This window comes from Electrona antarctica (assembly GCF_951216825.1).
Source record: "Electrona antarctica genome assembly, chromosome: 4".
Lineage (NCBI taxonomy): Eukaryota > Metazoa > Chordata > Actinopteri > Myctophiformes > Myctophidae > Electrona > Electrona antarctica.
The window spans coordinates 14,408,853-14,429,779 of NC_136809.1; the positions used below are offsets into that span (position 1 = coordinate 14,408,853).

At 44.0% G+C, this 20,927-nt stretch overlaps 1 protein-coding gene across 6 annotated transcripts in view; it reads right to left on the minus strand.

The window, feature by feature from the left end:
- Window positions 1-6,606: 6,606 nt before the first annotated feature.
- The window catches only part of crebbpa (CREB binding lysine acetyltransferase a), a 68,606-nt gene continuing 54,285 nt past the window's right edge, over window positions 6,607-20,927 (minus strand). For all 6 annotated transcript variants that reach the window (XM_079498081.1, XM_079498083.1, XM_079498082.1 and 3 more), the window contains 9 exons: window positions 20,715-20,782; window positions 19,908-20,058; window positions 18,093-18,239; window positions 17,466-17,579; window positions 16,432-16,597; window positions 15,682-15,849; window positions 10,588-10,749; window positions 10,166-10,447; window positions 6,607-9,820 (listed from right to left, as the gene is read on the minus strand). In XM_079498081.1, the coding sequence (XP_079354207.1) occupies window positions 7,478-9,820; window positions 10,166-10,447; window positions 10,588-10,749; window positions 15,682-15,849; window positions 16,432-16,597; window positions 17,466-17,579; window positions 18,093-18,239; window positions 19,908-20,058; window positions 20,715-20,782 (3,601 nt within the window). In that variant the 3' untranslated portion in view covers window positions 6,607-7,477. The remainder of the gene's footprint in view (window positions 9,821-10,165; window positions 10,448-10,587; window positions 10,750-15,681; window positions 15,850-16,431; window positions 16,598-17,465; window positions 17,580-18,092; window positions 18,240-19,907; window positions 20,059-20,714; window positions 20,783-20,927) is intronic.

A 20,927-nucleotide genomic window follows, 5' to 3' on the forward strand; every position in this document is an offset into this window, starting at 1 on the left:
ATGAATTACAGTTTCAAACGGGATAGACAAGATTTAACCTTTGATAGCCTCCTAAGCTGGAAGAAGCTCTTTCTTACTACCTCATTTATCTTGCCTATGGGTTGTCAAGGCCAGAAAGTAGCCTAGTTCTTGACTCAGTAGGCGTTCCCACATAACTTCCGGGTATGATGATGATACGCGCATACCCTCTATATGTGCACAATGCAGCATCACTTATTCACTTCTGATGATGCTGCTGCTGCAAGACTTTCACACACATGAGCTTGTGCCTTGCTAGGTAGCTGAGAGGAACGCTTCCAAGATTGCCAGATTGCCAGAGACAATGGCTGGATTCATCTTTAGAGCCACCAGGAATGGAGGTTCACTGTATAGTCTGTGCAATCCAACTTATCAGTTGATTTGTTTTGGTCATCTTCCAGGGGTTGACACTAAGGTCTCAGAGGCACTTGCCTGACGGGCAACTTCAGGTCACTGTTCTACTTGCCCAAAGGTCAGGCCCACTTGCCCGAAAAGTAAATTGTCGATTATTAATGATAGGGAAAATGTACACTTGTGGAACAAATTAATGTTAAATCCAATCGATAACTGCTGATTGGCGACAGTCACTTTGAAACCGATAGTCATGAAAAGTTAGCATTGTTCATGAATATCCAATAATATGTAACGAATATAGAATGCATTTGCCTGTCGGGCAACCTGAGAGCAAATGACACTTGCCCAAACATTGTATTTACTTGCCACAGACGAGCAACTGTTAGTGTCAATACCTTTCTACTCTTTTCTGGAAAAAAGAAAGCCTGCATTGAGCAATACTAAGATGCTTAAGAACTAAGCATCACTAAGAAACTGGCATTATAGCAAATGCATTAACCACTGAGTCACTGTGTCTGTGTACCTGTGAGCTGCACAACATCACACCTGCTGCTGTTCATTGGATTAATCACATTCCTTGGAATTTGATTTGAAATTGCTTTTGTTATAATCACCTGTTTGTATTGTTGTTGTTTATGTAAACAATTATTTCTTGATGTGTTTTTCGTATTGAAACTATTGTACATGCTTTTCTCTGAGTGCAGTGATGACCATGTTATATAGAATGATCAGAGATTGCATTGCAAACTCTGTCTCAAGACACACCTGGACATAACTCACTGTATTATGTAACTATTGTTTCTACTCCAGCTACTACACACACACACCCGCGCGCGCACGTACGCACGCACAGTTCTTCCACATCTACTCACAAGTTCTAGTCTACAGCTTATTCAGAGGTCAAGCCACCGTCTGACATAACTATGTCTACGGTATAACCCTGACACACTGGTTGAAAGCTACGCAAAGACACTGGAATACACTGCTTAGTGCAATGGTTTTCAACCAGTGGTCCTTGAGGGGGTTCCAGGCATACTCTAAGCCTAAGGTTCCAGGTGGTCCCCAGCTAAATGATGGAGAGTTGGTAACCAAATGGACCCTTATAGATCTTTAACTCTTGAGAGTGTATTCATTTTACACTCTCAAGAGTTACATTATTGTTAAACATCTGCATTACAAGAAGTCTACATAATTAGAGAATGTAGAAGAATTGTTATTTTGATCAATGCTTACCAACAGCATGAAATTGTGTCAACGATAACAAATTATTCTTTAGTTTTGGGTCCGAGGCTAAATCTCATTAAATGGATGTGGATCAAATGCCGAATAAATAATGGCCCTTGATATGAAAAAGGTTGAAAACCACTGGCTTAGTGGTTATTAAAATAATTAACTACAAGACAAATACAAACCTACCTGAGGCTTGGAGCAATAGTGCTAATTCTGTTGGCATTTTATGAATTCTTATTTAAACACTTGAACCCTAGTGTCCCTGTGTTGCTGTAATAAGCAATCTATGATATAGCGATGAGCTGTAAGTACGACTTGTCACAATGTGATGTGTTTGTAAGCTTGTAGATTACCTTGAAGATCCGCAAATCGAGTTATTGTACTGTAGAGGGGAAAAAATGAGGTGGCCAAGGTTATAACCTTGGGGGACCCTGGTCAAAGTAATGTTATATACTGTACTGTATAAGTGATTAAACAATAAGGCCTATTGGGATGAGCATGTGTGTTCTTTCTTTGCACAAATATTACCCATTTTCATGTTTAATTTTAACTTGATAAATTGTGATATATAGCCCATTGCCTGTAAAATCGCTTGTCCTAATAATAATATAATTAGCTTCAAAGAAGGTTCCCTTCCAGAGTAGAGTGAACACCTTGTTAAGACTCAAACCAGTGAATATATGCAACAGTATAATGTGACGCTCAAAAGCATACAGTGAACAAACAATGAATTACATTTCAAAAGTTTTATTTGTCATGTACGAAGTAACAAAATCTGAGTTCAAAAATCACATTGAAAAAATATATATTCATTTTAAAATACAACAATTCATACAGAACATGAGCCAAATACCATCCCAACCCACACACCTCTATTATGTACACAATTATTGCAAAATATATAATCTAAACACTTACAAATATAACCTCTTATATACAATACACAACAATGATTGTAAAAATATATACTGTATAAATCTCTAACCTCATATAAAGTACACAATGATTGTAAAAAATATATCTTGTATAAACCTTTATGAACTTAACATTGTTCAAATCAATAGAAATACATGCTTAAAATATTTAAAAGACCTCAAATACATTAGGTTTAGTCTGCATGTGTTTTCAGTTCCACTATTGCAGTATTGATGTCTCTAGACGCATCAAACCTCAAGAAGATAGAGAGATCAGTCTTCATTGTTTGCAATGAGTTCATCAAAAAATATCCCAAAGGCCATCATCATAGGAATCGTCTGAGAGCAGCATCTTCATGAAGAAGCCTGCCTCATCCTCCATCTCCTTGATTCCCCCCCAAGGGTAGACGGCCGGCAGCCCACCCAGCGCCAGCTCCTCTGGCTGTTGTTGTGGTTGTTGTGGGAACAGGGCGGTGGAAGCCTGCTGGTCCTGTTGCTGAGACACGTCGTGGAGATGTGCTGTACTGATGCTGCTGCACTCCACGGCCACAGTCACACCAGACAGCTCACCGTAGGACCGGTGGTCTGGTTTGGAGGCCTGGTTCTGGCTGACTGGTGTTTCTACTTGTAGTTCTGGTTCTGGCTGGTTCCCCTCATCCAGCTCCGCCTCCGTGGTGGAGGTGAAGGTGGACGCCTCCTTCTCGAAGTAAAGGAGGACCAGCTCCTCCAAGCTGCTGCAGTTCTCCGAGGAGAACTTCTCCCCGAGGTCTTCGTCAAAAACAACGGACGCCACGTCAAAGACACCCTCCTGTATGACGTCTGTGTTGCGAACCTCCTCCGTCATCACCAGCAGGGGGAGTTGGGGCTCTATCCGTGCCACCTTGTTGCAGCTGTCATGACCGTTACTCGTTGTGGCTGCGACTGCGAGGTGTCTGCGTTTTCTGCTGCTGGTACAATGCGCGTAGCTGACCGCCGTGCTCTTCCTGCCCTGGTAGACGCCGTCGATGAACATGTGCGCGTAGTCGGGGTTGACCAGCCAGTAGCCTCCCTTCCCACGCTCGTCTTTGTCCTTGCGCTCTCGGACGAAGCACTTGGACGTCGTCAGGGTGTGGCGCAGCGAGCTCTGCCATGTCCTCTTCTCCGCGCGCGTGTAAAACGGGAAGTTGTCCATGATCCAACCGTACACGTCGCAGAGCGTCACCTTATTGGACCGTTTGGCCTGTATGGCCATGTAGATCAGAGATCCGTAGGTGTGAGGGGGCTTGGCGTAGAGGTCCGCGTTGCCGTCGTCCTTCACCGGTGGTGGACATGATGGACTGGGCCGGACGACGACGACAGGGTACCCTGCAGTGGTGCGGGAGGTAGCAGGGCTCCCTGGGTCTACATCTGTCAGGACGGCAGCGGTGTCCCCAGCCAGAGGGCTGGATGGAGAGCCAGTGCTGCCCCCCTGCCCCCAATAGTGTCGAGCTGGAGGATGAGGAGGCAGAGCAACGGGCTGGTTCAACCGCTCTGGAGATGCATATGTAGGCCTACTGCTGGGACCAACCATGTTGTGCAGCCAGTGGAGGCTGGTCAAACTGTCATCAACATCGGTGTTGGTGAACGTCCTCATGCAGTGTGTCGGTGTGCACATGTTTAATTTTAAGGTGGACATGGAGCTGATAAGTGCTGTTGTTGAGGTGAGATGGAGAGATGCTGAGGTGAGCAGCAGTCACGTTCAAGTCTCTGCTGCACACTAACGTCTCACCTGTCGTCGGCGCTCAGGATTTAATTTCGAACCAAGACCACGCCCCTCGCGAGTCGCGATTTGTTGAAAAGGTCGAGGTTACCATGGTGACGCGAAATTTCAACTAGCCGATCCCCAAGAGGGCGTGTCTTGTCGCGCCGAACGTGTGTGTGCGTGAAACCGCCGCGGCGCTTCTTTCTTACTACGTCACCGTTGTTTTGGTACATTTTCACTTCCTTGTTGTCGTGTAACATTAAATAGTACTCAAAAGTCAATCTAAAAAAAAAAACAGGCTGCGTTTCAAACGTTTACTTTAGGTAGTTTAAAAGGACCGCGCCGCTCCTCACTTAACCGCCGTGATTGACGTGCAAGAACAGCCAATCACCGTCAGGCAATCGACGCAAGGCGTGCCGATGGGGCGGGGCCAACGGGAGCCGGATATAGGCTAGATGGCTCAAGGCGGAGTCTCTAACGTAGTTCACCCGGCGGCCATCTTGCTTCGGGACTACAGTACAGTATGTTCAATGGCAGCTGGGAAAAAAAGTCATAACTCGCTCAAATCTTGACGGATTTACAAACGGGTTGGTTTATTACAAACGTTGTCAACGTGGCTATGGTTCAGGACGCTTATCTGCTTAATTTTGTTTTTTATATGAATGTCGTATAAGAGCATATACGTATGCGGACGTCTCTGACGTTTATAACAAACCAAACCGTTTGAAAATCGAGCAAGTTATGGTTATTTAAAAGTACATGCCCCATAGACACAATGTTAAGCTGCCCCGAGGTAAGATGGCCGCCACGTAGCAACGTCGCTCTCCATTGGCCAGAGTGCGGGGAGCCATCTAGCTTTCTTATATATATCTATGAGTCTAATGAGCTCTAGCTGCGTGCTGTGTAGTGTACTATTGTGTGCAGCTTACAGTACACTTATTTCAAATTTTCAATCGGTGATCGCTCGCTATAAGACTGGCACACTTCGATCTGCTTTTAGACAGTAGCCTACATCTACTTTACTTATTTATTTCATTTACTACATGTACTTTTCAACCCTGTTGAATAATAATGTTAGATTTATATTATTATTAGCCATGTGCACTTTATGATTTCCACTGCCTTGACCTAACAGTGTCGACAAAGACTAAACACTAAAGGTAAAGGACATTCCCAAACTTGGGGTGGTGTGGATTTTCTGGCTGTGCATAGTGCTGAAAGAACTAAGACGCTGCTGATGTAGCTGAATATACAAGCATGGATCCCATGCACGAAGGCTCTTCTGAAACTGATGGGCTTCATGTATGATGTAGCCTAAGTTGCCTAACACAATTAACTGAAAACTTAGGAATGATATCTATTAGAATGAGGATAGTCAACGTTCACACATAGCAGGCCCTACACTAGCTCTGGTCCATAGCCTAAGGCATTAGAGCTATGGACCAGAGCTAGCCCTACACTTGACCTGTGGAAGGCAGGAATCCACCTACCTGTCTGCATATATATATGCCACGTCTGACTGTGGTGACTGGTCAAAGCAGGATTCCGAGGATTGCAGTTAGGTAGATTCATATTACAGCTTCAAGCTGTGCACCACCGCATTTTCATGCAATGGACCGTGCTGGGTTATTTAATAAATAATATCACAATAATCTTGCACAAACATGAGCTGACAGGAGAGGGATTTAAAAAACCTGTCACCCAACTTTAAATATTCTCTACAGCAACACTAAAGTAGGCAGTTTTGGTTTTGCTCAAGTTTAAGGACTAGAAACAGACTTCCCTATGGTCTTCTCAATGACATTAATGTAGTGTAGCCTATATTTGATTAAAACTGTAAGCCCATTTTACATTTAAATTGTGTTTATAGCACTTTGATACCATCAAAAAAAATTGAAATAGCCATGATCTTATGAGTGTTTGTTAAAGTTCTCTTTCTCAGATCTTTGGCTAACTAAGTTATATAGGCCTATAGAGTAAACAATTAAAATAATTGAGTAACTCATCTGTTGCACAGTTTAACAATATGGTATATAAGAAAGAAATTAGTCTTTAACAAGTTTATACAGTGATTTCATTCTCTTCCTTATATTTAAATAACTTTCATGACTTACAATAGGAGAAAAAGTAACTCCTGAAATTTGTACTTTGTTGCAAAATATTTCCCTCACGATGAGTTATTTTCAGTGAACGACAGTGTCCTACGTACATTGAAGTATAAATTTGACGTAAGTGCAGTACTTGAGAATGAGAGCATAGGACATCCAATGTGTGGCACTGTGGCCTACAAATAAGCAGTCATCATTCCATCTCAGCTTAGGGGGCTGCCGTCTCTTTCTCACTCTTTACACTTGTAAGACAAAAACAATGGATGACAAACTTTTTATTTATTATCAAAGCAAGAACTTTCCACACCCGAAAGACAGATTTTCTGATTTCCAGGCCAGAGAGATGGAGGTTATAGTCCTTGTTCTTTTATTTGTTAAACCGGTCAGAACTGTGTTTCTTTTTGAGTGACTGAGGGTTTTGTCAGTGTCTTCATGTGCGCCCGCATACATGCCTGTGTGTACATTAACTGCCATAGTCCATGTCCTATTTCAATACATCCAAGTGCTCGGCATACACACACAAGAGGAAAGGAGGAGTATCCTTCCCAGAACACATCTTGAAAAATGATACAACACTAGATTACAATTGCCAGGCATGAGAGCTTCAAGAGAAAGAAAACCTGGCCCCATTCCCAGACAAATTATTTTACAGTTTCAACAAAAAAATGCTTTACTTTTTTTCCAAAGGTACAAAATAAAAAGGTATGAATAATATAATGCAATTGTCTTGTAAATTTTCTTTAAAAAAGAAATGAGAAAGGCATGAAACCATACCCAAACAAAAAATAAAACGAGTATCGAGCACATTTGGTCTCAACCAAAAAATATATTCTTTGTGATTTAAATTTTATTTATGACGACATTTGCAAATCCATCTCTCACTTGGGTTTAGGAAACTGACATTCCCGCAGAGTGTTTACAATTTAATCTTTAACCCAAAATGTTCTTTATTTTCTCCTTCTCTACAACGCAGAACTTTTTACATGTCAGTACAAAAAGTGTTCTCAACCTTAGAAAGAAGAAACAAAGCCCTCAAATGGGGCAAGAGTCTGGGGGAACCAGGAGGAGAGGGAGGATATGTCCCTGGGAGTGAGACGGTGTGTTTCAAGACAAAGAGTCTCCCAGTAGAAATGCTACAATCCCTCCACAAACTTCTCCAGAGTGTCCCCTGTAGCATCTCCCACCATCCCCAAGTCACTGTTCAGCCCCCCTCTGTTGGGTATGTTAAGCTGTGGTAGCATGGCGCTCTGTTCTGGTGTTCCCATGTGTCCCTGTTCCATAGACCCTGACAGGGGGCCTCCTAAGCCGGGGTGGGGTGACCCCGAGAGTGATGGGGGTGGGTGCTGGGGCGAAGGCTGGTTCTGGACCTTCGGCGAGGGGCTGGAATGTGGCGGTGGCTGCTGGGGTTGCTGTTGTGAGGGTGGGCACGGGGACTGGACCGGCGCAGGGGAGCGGACCTGGTTACTGAGGGCGTTGGCCAGGGCAGGCTGGCCGGGGAGATGAGCTCCACCCTGGGGCTGGCCAGCCAGCAGGTGGGTTTGAGGGCTCATAGGGCTGGGCTGGCCCGGGGAGCCCATCTGCTGTTTCAGGACAGCTTGTGACTGTTGGGGAAGTTGCTGCTGTTGCTGTTGTTGAAGCATGCGCTGATGGAGCAGGTTCTGGGTGGAGTCCATCCCCATGCCAGGTTGGCCCATCTGAGCCATGGGTGGGAGCTGGCCCATTGGACCCCCACCACCTCCTGCACCTGCCTGCATAGCTAGCTGCTGCTGTTGCTGCTGTTGCTGCTGCATACGGAGCTGGGAGTACGTGGCTGCGGTGGCCTGGGCTTGAGGGGGAAACTGGCCAGGATGACCTTGAGGCATCACTCCCTGCTGTTGCTGCTGCTGTTGCTGCTGCTGCTGCTGTTGTTGCTGCTGCTGCTGCTGCTGCTGTTGTTGCTGCTGCCTTAAAAGCTGCCGACGGTAGAGCTCCTGGATCTGGGGGTTGGTGTTATGTGCTGGGTTAATCAGCTGCCCTTGGGGAACTAATGCTGCCATCCCTTGGGCGGTAGGTTGTGGAGGCTGCTGTGGGGGCATCACAGGCCTTGGCACCGCCCCTCCTTGCATTGCCATGGCCTGCATCGCTGGCATGCCCGGCTGCTGTGGCGGCTGGCCTGCTTGTTGCTGCCCAGGCTGGCTGGCGTGGTACTTGGCTGTTCGCTGCTTGATGAAAGCAGCCATAAGCTGTGGGTTGGATTTCAGGATATTGAGGACTTGCTGCTGCTGCTGAGGTGAACTGGGAGACTTGAGGGTACGGAGGAGGTCCTGGAGGGCATTGGGAGCAATGGCACCAGGTCTCTGGGGTGTCGGTGGCCGGGCACCAGGCTGCTGGGGGGGCACACCCATCCTCTGGGCCAGCTGTGGCTGCTGCCCTTGTGGCATCATGGCTCGTTGCAGAGTCATTGCCTGCTGTGGGGACTGCCCTTGGGGAAGGCCTGGTTGCGGAGGCTGAGCAGCCTGCATTGGTCCACCCGCTCCAGGCCACTGTCCCGGGGCCATGCCGGGCTGCATGACCTGGGGCTGCATGACCTGGGGCCCCCGTGGCCCTGGCACCATCTGCATGGGCACCTGCATGGGTCCGGCCATGCGCTGAGGGCTCATTTGAAGACCGTTCATGTTGACGCGGTAGTTCTGTTGGTTCTGCTGGGCCTGGGCCATCATCTCAATGTGCCGGGCCATCTTGACAGCAGCTGGTGGAGGCTGCTGCTGTGTGGGCTGCTGAGCCTGCTGGGGCGGCTGTGAAAGTGGCGACGGCTGCTGGTGAAGAGGAGAGACCTGGGGCCCTGGCTTGCCTTGCGATACCGGTGCCTGAGGCTGTCCATTGCGGGGAGCGTTGGGGAAGCCAGGGGACATGACACCAGCTGCGTTGGGGGTCTGGGACTGGTTGGAGACCGGCTGCTGGGGGTTCTGGGGGGTGTTGGGCTGAGGGTGAGAGGTGGGTGTGCTGGGGGCAGTGGAGGCCGGTGGGGACGGTAGCGGCATGGTTCTGCCTTGCATGGTGGCCATCCTCCTCCTCATCATCTGGGCCTGCAGGAGGCGGTGCTGCAGCTGCTGCTGGCGAAGCTTGTGCTTTATGTTCAGGCAGAACGGTACAGGACACTTGTTTTCCTGACAGTGCTTGGCATGATAGCAACACAAAGCAATGAGTTGTTTGCACACGGGGCAGCCTCCGTTGGTCTTGCGCTTGCAACCCTTTGTGTGCTGAACCACCCTCTTCATCTTCTGGCAGGACGGCAGGGAACAGTTAGCGTTGCGGCACTGGCAGGCATGGACCAGGGACTGGATGCAGCGCTGGATACTTAAGCGCCGGCTCTCTTGAGGGCTCTTGGAGGCCTCTCCACTCTGGCTATTGCCATCATCATCCAAGCCCAGGCCCCACTTAACCATCTGGTGCTCATGGCCCTTGGCGTTGTAGCAGTTAATGCACAGGTCAAAGTCCTAAGGAAGGGGGGGGCAAAAGAGTGGAACAAGAAAGTTAATACAAACTGTCCTGGAAATCTGGAGGGGACTCGGTCAAAATAAGACATGAGGATAAAAAGCTGAAGAAACAGTAGACATTAGATAATATGGCAAAACATCATGTGAGTTCTCACTACTGAAGCTGTTCCAGAGATCAGTTGTTTTGAAGGAAAAAGGACTAATTATAGTATAGTAAGTTATATTAAATGTTTACTTCTCAAAACCTAAAGTCAAATCAAATATGTGAAATTGTGTTCTTATGGAATTGGTTACGCATGGCATGGTTTGGTGTTTTGCGTGTCAACAACAATGCATAAAACTCACCTCGCAGACAGTGCAGTGCCAGCGCGTCTCCACGTGGTGCTTGCATTCGTTGCAGGTGTAGACAAAGCGATCCTGGCCTTGGTTGTGCAGCTCCACCAGCATGCACATGGTGCTCCACTTGCACCTCCTCAGGGAGCTGAACTCCCAGTGCTTGTCCCTGGCCAGAGTCAGGAAGGCGTCGCGGCCATCCATCAGGTCACAGGTCAGTAGGGGGTCAGGGTCCATGATGGGCGGCAGGGTGTTGACCATGGGAACGGGGTGCAGGTGGATCACAAAGAACACCTTGTGAAGAACAAAGCGGACAGGAGCGTTAGCGCATGGGCTAATACATTAATAAGGGACATGTTATGCAAACATTTAGGGGAACATCCAATCTTAATACTCACAAATGATTGCTTTCCAAAGACAAGACAACCATTTACCTCTTTGTGTTTCTCTAGGCTGGCATAAAGCTTCTGGGACAGGTCATTGGCTACATTCGGCATCCCAGGCTTCTTCTTATTGGCTCGGCTAACGCTGCCCTTGTTTTTATTGGCCTTCTTGTTGTTTTTCTTCTTGGCATTCTTGGTGTCACTTGGTGTGCCCTGTGGGCCAAATACAATGATAGATTAATCACACTCGCTCACCATACACAGGATTAAATCAATTAAATCAAATTGGTAGGTACTGTAGGATAGTATATATTACTTGCTATCACAAAAAAAAAAAAAGACTGTGCAAACTTTATTTGTGCGTCCAAAGTTTTCCATCCACACCAACATTTTCTAGAAGATTGCAGTCCACATTGAAATGCATTTTTTTTAAAGAGCTAAAATCTCTTCTGGGTATGCATGCTTACTGGCAAGTGACCTTTGGCCCTTTTTGAAGAACATACATGAATAACGGAGTGCACCAGCAAATCGGTTCATATCAATATCGGCGAATATGCCAGTCTAACCACCGATCCGACACAAGGGTAAGGGGTTGATCGACAGTGTGATTTGAGTCTGGCTTATCAGCCAGGCTAAGGGGTTGACACTATGGCAGGTAAATAAAATGTTGGGGCATGTGGAGTTTGCTTTCGAGTTGCCCAAACTGAGCATATCAGAGCATATCAAGTGTGCATAAGACTTTGTTGCCCGAGTTGCCCAAACTGCAAGTGCACTATGAGTGAGGAGTCTGCTATAAACAACACTAGCTAGATAGCTATAAACACAACACAAGATCACATGCGGTATTCAGTATCGGCTAACACAGAAATTGTGGTATCGGATCGGGAACGAAAAAAGTGTATCGGTACATCCCTAACAATAATCTACTGCTTACAAATACAATACAAAACAAATATTAATATTAATAACAATTGTGGATGTTTGGGTAGAGCCTGAATCACATGACAAAGACAATCATACATTTTGGAGAAACCATCTGGTTTCACTGGCCAAAAATGCTGACTTTGTGGATAGAAAGTACAAAATAAAAAATAAAAAAGGGCTTTCAAAATATGTCCACATTTGTTTGAACATGGTAGATCTCATGTCTCAAAAGGTTGTCCATCTGTCCATTTCCAATGCTGGAGAAATCTAACATTGGCCCTGCCAGGCAAACGCAGTGAAAACAACCTTAAAGTCTTATTATAAGCACCTAACCTAAATAATGCAAGATTAATAATGGAGTTTTTCCATCACCACAAAAACAAATCCAATGTAATTATGTTGTTCTCTTGCACAACTGAGGCTGTGGGTGACATGACATCCAATCTTGTTTGGAAAAACAGCGCCAGCTTCGATATAATAAATGTCAATATATTTATAGTCTTGTTCGTAAAATCACCAAAATCAATGGCAGCTGTAAGAAAGGCCTCCTTGACTAGATCACCATTTTGACTTGCTTTCTAATGTTTGACTCATCTGGGATATCAAAAAGAAAAGGCTCCACACACACACTCATAGAATATATTTTCCCCATCTTAATAAAAACATTAGTAGAAAGAAAATAGAGACTTAACACTTGCTATGCTAATGACATGTATAAACTTCCTCTCAATTAAAACTGCGGTGTGCCTCGGACCTGTATACACGTCTTTAGGTTATTTTTGATGATTTAAAACGGGATAGCTGGAATCTATTTTTTGACAGCCTTGTTCAGAGCTCCCGGACATGTTATGCGCATGCGCGCAGCCATTCACTTCCTTGTTTACGGGCCGACAAAACTTGCTATTCTTTCGAAATCTACAGCGCTTTCCGTGGTTTGGATCTCATTTCTGACTTAACCAAGTATCTCCTTTGGAATATAATAATAATAAAACTTTATTTGTATAGCACCTTTCACTGCTATACAGTCCTCACTGTATAGCAGTAATGCAATACAGTGAGGACATGAATAACAACAATTAAAAGATCAATTAAAAGCAAGAGTGTAGAAGTGGGTCTTCAGCTGTGCTTTAAAAATGTCTACAGAGGCTGCCTGTCGAAGGTACAGTGGGAGTTTGTTCCACGCCGTCGGCCAGTAGAAGCAAAAAGCTGCTTCCCCGTATTTTTCTTTTTAGGCAAAGCGAGCAGGCCAGCAGTGGAAGACCTTAGGGGGTGGTTTGGGACATATTTAGGCAGGTAGGAAGGTGCGAGACCATTGAGAGCTTTATAAACAAGTAAAATAATTTAAAAAAATCAATCCTAAAAACAACCGGAAGCCAGTGCAGTGAAGTTAAAACTGGAGTATTATGTTCTCTCATCTTAGTTTTAGTTAAAACTCTGGCTGCTGCATTTTGGACAATATAGATGCATCTAAAGAGAGATCAGACTTATTAGCGCAAGTTAGTAATGGAACATTATACCTTCCGGTTTTGGGGGGAAATGGAAGGCGAGTAAAATCTGCCAGGCACTCTAGGGCCTTTATTCTGAAAAATTCCCCGGCAAAAGTAGTGTTAAGCAGGTTTACAGGTGACATGATAGGAGGCTGAAGTCACCTTTCATTTCACAACCCTAACCAGATTGTTAGTTGTATGGCTAACTTAGTAAACATCAAGTGATGTTGGACTTAGTTGAATCTTCTTGACTTGAAGATATGAATCCAAACCTTCTTAAAGTGGAGCTCAACACACAATTTATTTTTCCACTCTATTCACGGTCATTGAATGGCAAAACTACATTAATATTTGAAACACATGGAATGGATCTTTATTATATTGGCTCCATGTAATATTACGCTTTGAATTTCAATGACCTGTTAAGATTTCAGATCTCTGTCTCTGTCGGTGGTTTCTGTGATGCAAGGGTGCCAGATAGCCATTATAAACGAATAGGAGAAGGCGGGACAAAAGGCCTCACAGGACAGGGATTTAATTGGCTTTAAACCAGCCAGCCCAAGTGTGACTGGATGACTGACGAAAATAAGAGATATTGTTTGGGTTTGACTAATCGTCCAGCAATTTACTTGGGAGGCCCCTTTCGATTGACTGGTAGAGTACATACACAGTTGCAAACCCCTGTTGGGTTTGCACAAAGCGTACCCTGCCAGAACATTTTCTATTAAAGTTAGACTGCCTATGAGTACTGGGGCGTGCTGCACTGGCAGGTGTTGTCTTGCTGTTTCTCCTTCCTCCGCTCCTCTGGCTACGACAACAGCAGCAGAAGCTGCACTTTTCCTCCTCTCCTCCTCCATGCTCTTCTCTTGCTTCTCTTCCACTTACTCTGCTCCTTTCCTGCCTCGCTCAGTAGGGCATACAGTCAATATAACAAAAAAAAAAACTTCCTTATTATCACCATGACTATGAATAAGCTTCCTTTTTTTCAAACAGTAGCCAGTCTCATCTGAAATTTCGAACGTGATTTGACCAACAAGCCATTAGTTTGTGTGCGACGCCCCTCACAAACTGGTAGACAATTTACATCCAACTGAAAAAGTTTCATCAAATGATCCATCATCCGTACTCACAGAATAAAATTATAACATCAAAATATACAATGCCATAATCTAGAAATATAGATTAGAAAATGCATCCGCCTCGTTGATGGCAGACTGCTGGCGCTTTGGCATGGGGGGGGGGGGGGGGGGGGGTCAGATCCAACATGGAATGAATTCTGTACTGGCCATATTAAGGAGCATGTCTTGAGTGTACAGGGTTAGGTTAGATCAACATATGGAATGTCAGAACAGGTCAGCTCCATATATGGAGATCTAAGGGTGGTAGTGGAGACATTCTCTTGACTGTACAGGGTTTGATAAGGGCCGGGCCTTAATTTCCGGGCCTGTTGAGAACCCGTCAGGAGTTTGAATGGACAGGTATCAGTCAAAAGGGAGACATCGAAGAGGAAGGATGGATGGGGAAGGATCAACATATGGAATGTCAGAACAGGTTCTGACATATCCATATATGAAGATCTAAGGGTTTGAGGTCAGATGTAGAGTTGCTGGCCAATATTGATGACAACAGGGATCTCCATATATGGGCTTAATTGCGACAGCAGGTCGCATTTACTATGACATCTGGGATCTCCATCCCTGATGTCACATGATGTCACGAGACCTGGGCACCATATATGGGGACTTTCCCATGTATGGGGATTTTTAGTGACTGACTGACTGACGGAAAAAAATTACGATTTCATAGAAAATGAGATCTGCGGTCGCAAAAAATAAAATACCAAACCTACAGGGGTTCAACATAAGGTGTTATTTTATTTCAGCATGAATCCAGTAAGCCATCTCAATTACCTCCTTCCTTTTCACAATCCCTCCTATACCCAGCTTTGTACGTTTGTGTGTACCCATAGCGTTGATTTGATTGGCTGAGCACCCCATAGAGATGATTTGATTGGCTGAGCAAAATGCGTGTTGAGGATAAAAAGTGAGGACAGAACAGTGAAGACGCAAATTGTGATTGGCTGGAATGATGATGTATGCTATAAGAGCACCCCTCACTTCACACGGGTGTGATTTTTTTATCTCCTCCTTTTCGTAATTGTAATGACTGCGATCAGAGCCATTTAAATGAAAAGTCATAACAATAGGTGGTTCAAACACTGACGAAGGCCAGAAGGGACGAAATGCTTTCATTATCGATGACTGCTGCTGCAGCACATTAAAAGCTTGAAACATTATTCTACGAGTGCAGACTGTTCCTTTGATGAGATTGTCTGTTTAGAATCTGCTCCCGTCTTTGATCCAAGTACTGTGGGTTGAGCGCACCAAGATTTGGACTAACAGAAAAGGTTTGGCATGAGGCCCAAGGTCCTATGGGCCTTCGACAGAGATACCACAGAGAGCATCCTGACAGGTTTCAACTCTTGCCTGGTATTGGAACTGTACAGCCCTCAACTGCAAAGGTTCATATTTATATGCTCAACAGTGTGTGAATTGACCTTGACAAGAAGTTTGTAGCACAAAATAATATAACAAGTATATAGACAGTCAAAGCCTTTTCCTAAAAAACAAAAACTAAATTCATTAACGATGTGAATGCATTTAGGGACTATGCAAAATTACTGTCAGGACTCAAATCAAATAAAAGTGGTTCAAATATGAGTTGCGGTTCTGACCTCAGGAGTTTCACAGGCGGCAGTGTTCTCCTCCTTCTTACGCTCCTCCTCCTCCTGTTCCAACTCCCTGATGCTTTCCTCCAAAACGTTGGGCCAGAAGTCACCTTCAAAATAGGGAAGCTCATTGGCGCTGGTCACACGGTCCTCTGTTGCCTGCTTGAAGATGTCCTGAGGAGGAGTCCAAAGATAAATGTGGTCAATTCAAACTATTCTAAAACAACGTTAAATGTGGGTGTTCTGGTGAGAAATAGACGGCATACTGCCGAATGTTCAACGCGGGAATATGTTCAGGATTCTAATATGAAAGGCCATCAAAGTCTTTTTACACCTTCGGTTTGAACAAAGTCACATGCCTGCATCAATAGACGGGGCGTTATTTCCTTTATTGTGGTGCCCCCAAAGAGGGAGTGAAGGAAAATCACCAGCACCAAAAGGCCAAGTTAACAGTATTATTTATGGGTCTGCGGCCGCTCAGGGCCCAGTGTTTGACAGACTCTTATTGGCTCTTCCACTTTTGGGTTTCTGCAAAACGCACACCCAGCGACTGGGGCCAGACCAGTCTGCAGAAAACACATGATAATGTGAATTCTCGCAACCGGGATGGTCACGACACAGATGTTCTTGCCATGCACAGTCACGCCCCAAAGGCCCCATCGGAGTCGGAATGGGAGCTGAATGTTTATTCCCCTCCCGGCCTATTTTCATTGAACGGTGGATTATAAAACGTAATAGTTCGCCAGTGATCTCTACCTTGTAGTCATGCAGGATCCTCTCAGCGTAGGCCTTGTCCAGCATCTTCCTGTACCACTCTTGAAGCCTCTTGGGTTTGGGGATCTTCTGGTCGGCAGGGTGGCAGTGGAAGATGTAGTCGTCTCCTTCACTTGGTGGACATGCCCAAATGTGACCCTGGGCGTACCTGGGGAGAGGAATGCGCACCAACATTTTAGTCTACTTCTATAGATGGACCACTGCCTCAGTCAAAACAGTCATTCAAAACAGCTGGTGCATCACTGTAGGATACAAATAACTGGTTTCTCTCCTGGGACTTTCTTTCCCTACTCGCAAAACTCTCTGCTGTCATACTTTGTCAAAGAAAAACATGTCTAGAGACTCATTTATTTGAAAGGTCAGACATGAAAATAGAAGGGTTTTCATCTTCTGACAATGCCAAGAAGAAACAAAAAAATACATTGTTGAAAATCAATCACAATAAAAGGGGGTGAAAATTGCTTGGTTTACTTCAAATTCGACACGCGCGTTCCGCACCCCCACAGGGAGTGCAGAGTCCATATTTGGGCATGCCTGACAAAGAACTCCATATATGGGCATAAAAGGGACACAGACATAATATCTGGGTGGTGCATGCATTTCCAACTTGCATCATTCCAAGAAGGCCAGTGCTCAACGGGGACCACTGTAGAGGCCCCACGGGCAACACTTTAGTCGTTGTAATTACCCATCTCGATCGAGGTCCAAACTGTGGCTTTAAGATGTTTCTCTTTAAACTGAAGATAAGAGTGACAATATGTGATTTTCTCATCATCTGGATGAGAAAACCCTGGAGCTATCCATAGATGGTGAATAATGGAAAAACTCCCTAGGAGACTTGGATATGGTAGATTTTATTGGGATATAGGAACAACTTACTGATTCAGAGCTGGAAACTAAACTTTTATTTTATTTTATAATATTGTATTGTGCACAACAGTACATACTGTATAAGGCCACTCAATATAGAGGGGACAGCAAGAACAGTTTAAAAGTAGAGAGAAAGCAACACTTACCCAAGTTTCTTGACATATTCTAGATAGCCAATGAGAATCTCGTGGTAGACTGCCGTTCTTAGCAGCCGAGGTCTGAAGAAGTGAATACTGTCGAGGTATGATATGTATACCCGCCTACAGAGGGTCACAGGAGTAGTTAGCAACTTAGAATTATTACGTTTTTTTGCTTGTAGATTGACCATTTTCACACTACGACGCTAGTGTAGTTTGTCAAGATCCAATCACGTGATCGGAAATTGGGGCCGATGTCATTTTCAAATGATCTGAAGCAAAAAAAACCTGATTAGGACGATATAAATATTATATCCATATCGTGATATTAGACTGGATATTGTCTGTGATTTTGGATATCGTGCTATAAAATATAAATATCGGATCTGGAAAAATCGGTATCAAATGATCAGTATCGGATCGGGAACAAAAAAACGTGATCGGGACATCCCTAGTTTATGTGGTTAAATAATTCAGTGGCAGGGCGATGATGATCTGGTGATTACAGAGACTGAGTAACCAGAATCACATAATTTTGTCAAAGAGAAAAAACAAATATCCTACGTACAGTACTGACTTTATAAGATGCCCTTACTATGATTACAATTCCCAGTCTGTTGTGCGTTTAGTACAGACCTGGTGTTGGGGAACGTGCATTCGGACCCATACTCCTGTACGTGCATGCCAAAGAAGCACACGTCGACTCCATCAATCTCCTCAAAGGCGAAAAGTGCTTTGGTTCTGTAAGGAAAGGTCTCGGGCATATCACCTGTGTCCACAAACCTGGCAAACACAAAAACAAAGTCCATGTCATGTAAACAAAAGAGATAACTAAGATACAGTTTACAAAAAAAGTAGTAGAATACTCATTGGATACAAGTTATTTACAAATGGCTTAAAAATATATTGCGGTTGGAAATGTAGGTCTAATAAACATAATGATGCACTATGCAATTTGTTATTGTGAATAACTATATTAATATAATGCACAGTATGACTGTGCATTATAGTATTATTACTATATGTTATGCCTATGACTAATACAATATAACACAATTTGGGGTAGTTGAATTTAATCCCCTTGCTCTATTAAAATATTTAGATCCTGTGTCTAGGTCGGACACGACCTTTGACACGATCCCGTTTCTGGTTTGACCTGAATTTTGACCTGGTTAAGCAGGCAGGCTCTATTAGCTCAGTGGTAAAAATGTCAGCACTTGCGCAGGAGACCCGGGTTCAAATCCGGGGTACATCAGGAAGGTTACATAGGGCAGCTTTAAGATCAATTTGCTTAGTCCTCCTGACCTGCCTGTGTAAGTGTCTTCGGAGACAGTCCGAGTGCAACGGCACAACCCATTGCAAATGACCTTGAGTCAATAAAAAAAAACGCAGCCTTGAAACGATTAACCTGAAGATAACAGACTGTTCTGTGTTGACCAGTAACCACCTCCTTCCCAGGACCTGACAGACATCATAGTCTTTGATCTTGTCTGAGTAAATAGTGAATAAACCTTTGGGAGAGGCAAAGGGTGCATGTGTGCCATTTAACAGACATGCAGGCACCACAAGAGCTGAGTGGATACATGTAAAAGCTATCTATGTAGGGTATAATCAAACACCTGAACTCACTATGAGGTTAAAAGGGTAAGGGCAAGGCCTCGTCTTGTAGAAAATAGTAGTTAACATCATTGTACATAGCAGGGCTCTAAAATCACTTTAAAGCTTCAAGATAAATATACTATATATATATATATATATTGTTACATTTTACTGCAGTGTGTTAAATCTGCAGCCATGTTTCTTCTTAGTAGTTGTTTGTCTATATCTCCACACTGGATTTGACCCACAACGTGGGATCCAGTTATGAGTAGCTAATGTGGCCTGGGAAAGGGATGTCTGGGATTCTCTTGATTACGGTTCACTGTGTTTTGTACGCACTCGTAACACTCCGCTTGTGGTGCAATGAAAAAAACGAAATGAAGATTTCTTCAAAAGCTTGATTTGCACCTAATGTCTCTAAACGATATGATCCCCGGTTACAAAATGTATGTTTTGGGTGAATTAAATAACAACCGAGGCACCCGTTACATAGCGGTAATTCACTTTGACGGTTTCCGGTTGAAACGGCTTTCAAACTAAAGGTGTCACAGTATTAAAATCCCCACCACCAATACAAATTGGCCGCTACAATAACCTTAATATTAGAGAAAATACATCATAAATAAATACTGAAACCATCATTAAGGAAAGTTTATGCATGTTTATTGTGTACTATGTGAACTCTCAATTTCCGTTTCCAGCTAATCAGTTGCAAAAAAATAAAAATAAATAAACCCCCAGGTTGAGAACCCCTGAAATGGAGACCGTTGTGACATTTTGGAGAATTAATAACAAGTTTGTGATAAAATACAGTTTGGATGATCTGTTCATGATGGTCTCAGTGCTCTTTACCTGGTTTTCATTCCAGGCTTAACCTCCACTGTTTTGTCAGAGCTGGCCACCACTCGCACAAACACCTCTCCAGCCTCTGGGTGGTTCTGTCTCTTCAAGTACTTATTCACACGGTCCTCTATGTACATTCCCAACCGTGTAGACTGTAATCCTACACACACACACACACAAAAAAATGGGAAAAAAGTTCAGAAACGAGCAAGCATTTTGCTGAAATATTTTGCATTAGAGAGAATATTTTGCATGAGAGGGAAGTCTGGAGCTCTCTGGTGGAGCTGTTGCCCCGTGACCAGACTACGGATAAACGGTTGAAGATGGATGGATGGATTTTGCATTAGCTCTAATAGCCATGGAAACCTTCATTTTCAAGTACACAAAAAAATAAAATAAAATAGTTTAAATCTATTCAAAAAAACGTAATCCAAAATGGCAGTATGGCATCCAATTACAAGTTGAAAGCATGCGCCAGTACCGGAGAGCTGCCCATAGTTAAATATCATACTGTGTCATACTGATATTGATTGATATTGATTGAAATAGCTGATCTATAAGCTCACGTTAATTATACGTACAGAAGATACAAAGCTTGTGCCCGACAGCCACAATATGCAGTCCCTATCAGGGTGGCTTATGTTACTCAGTATCTTCTTGTTTACCTGAATGTTCGTTAAACTAAAGTGCATTAAGTTACTGACTTCTGAATAATGCAGGACAAGCTAAGTGGAAAAAAAATAAGTGTCCCTGAAAAGCAGTCCAGGGAAGCAAAAGTCAGAAATACAGTAAGACGTAAGACGGGAGCAGACTCACTTTTTGCAGAAAACTTATTGTCCTTCCTTGTTTTAGCGCTCTTCTTCAAACAATTGTCACAGATGAATCTAGAGTAAGAGACAACAAGGTGTTTTGAGAAAACATATCATTTCAGCATTGACATTGCAATGTACAGTATAGGCAATGTAAGTAAGGCAGTGGCCTTATCTCACCCTCTAAAATCATAAATAAAATATCACAATATAGTCGAGT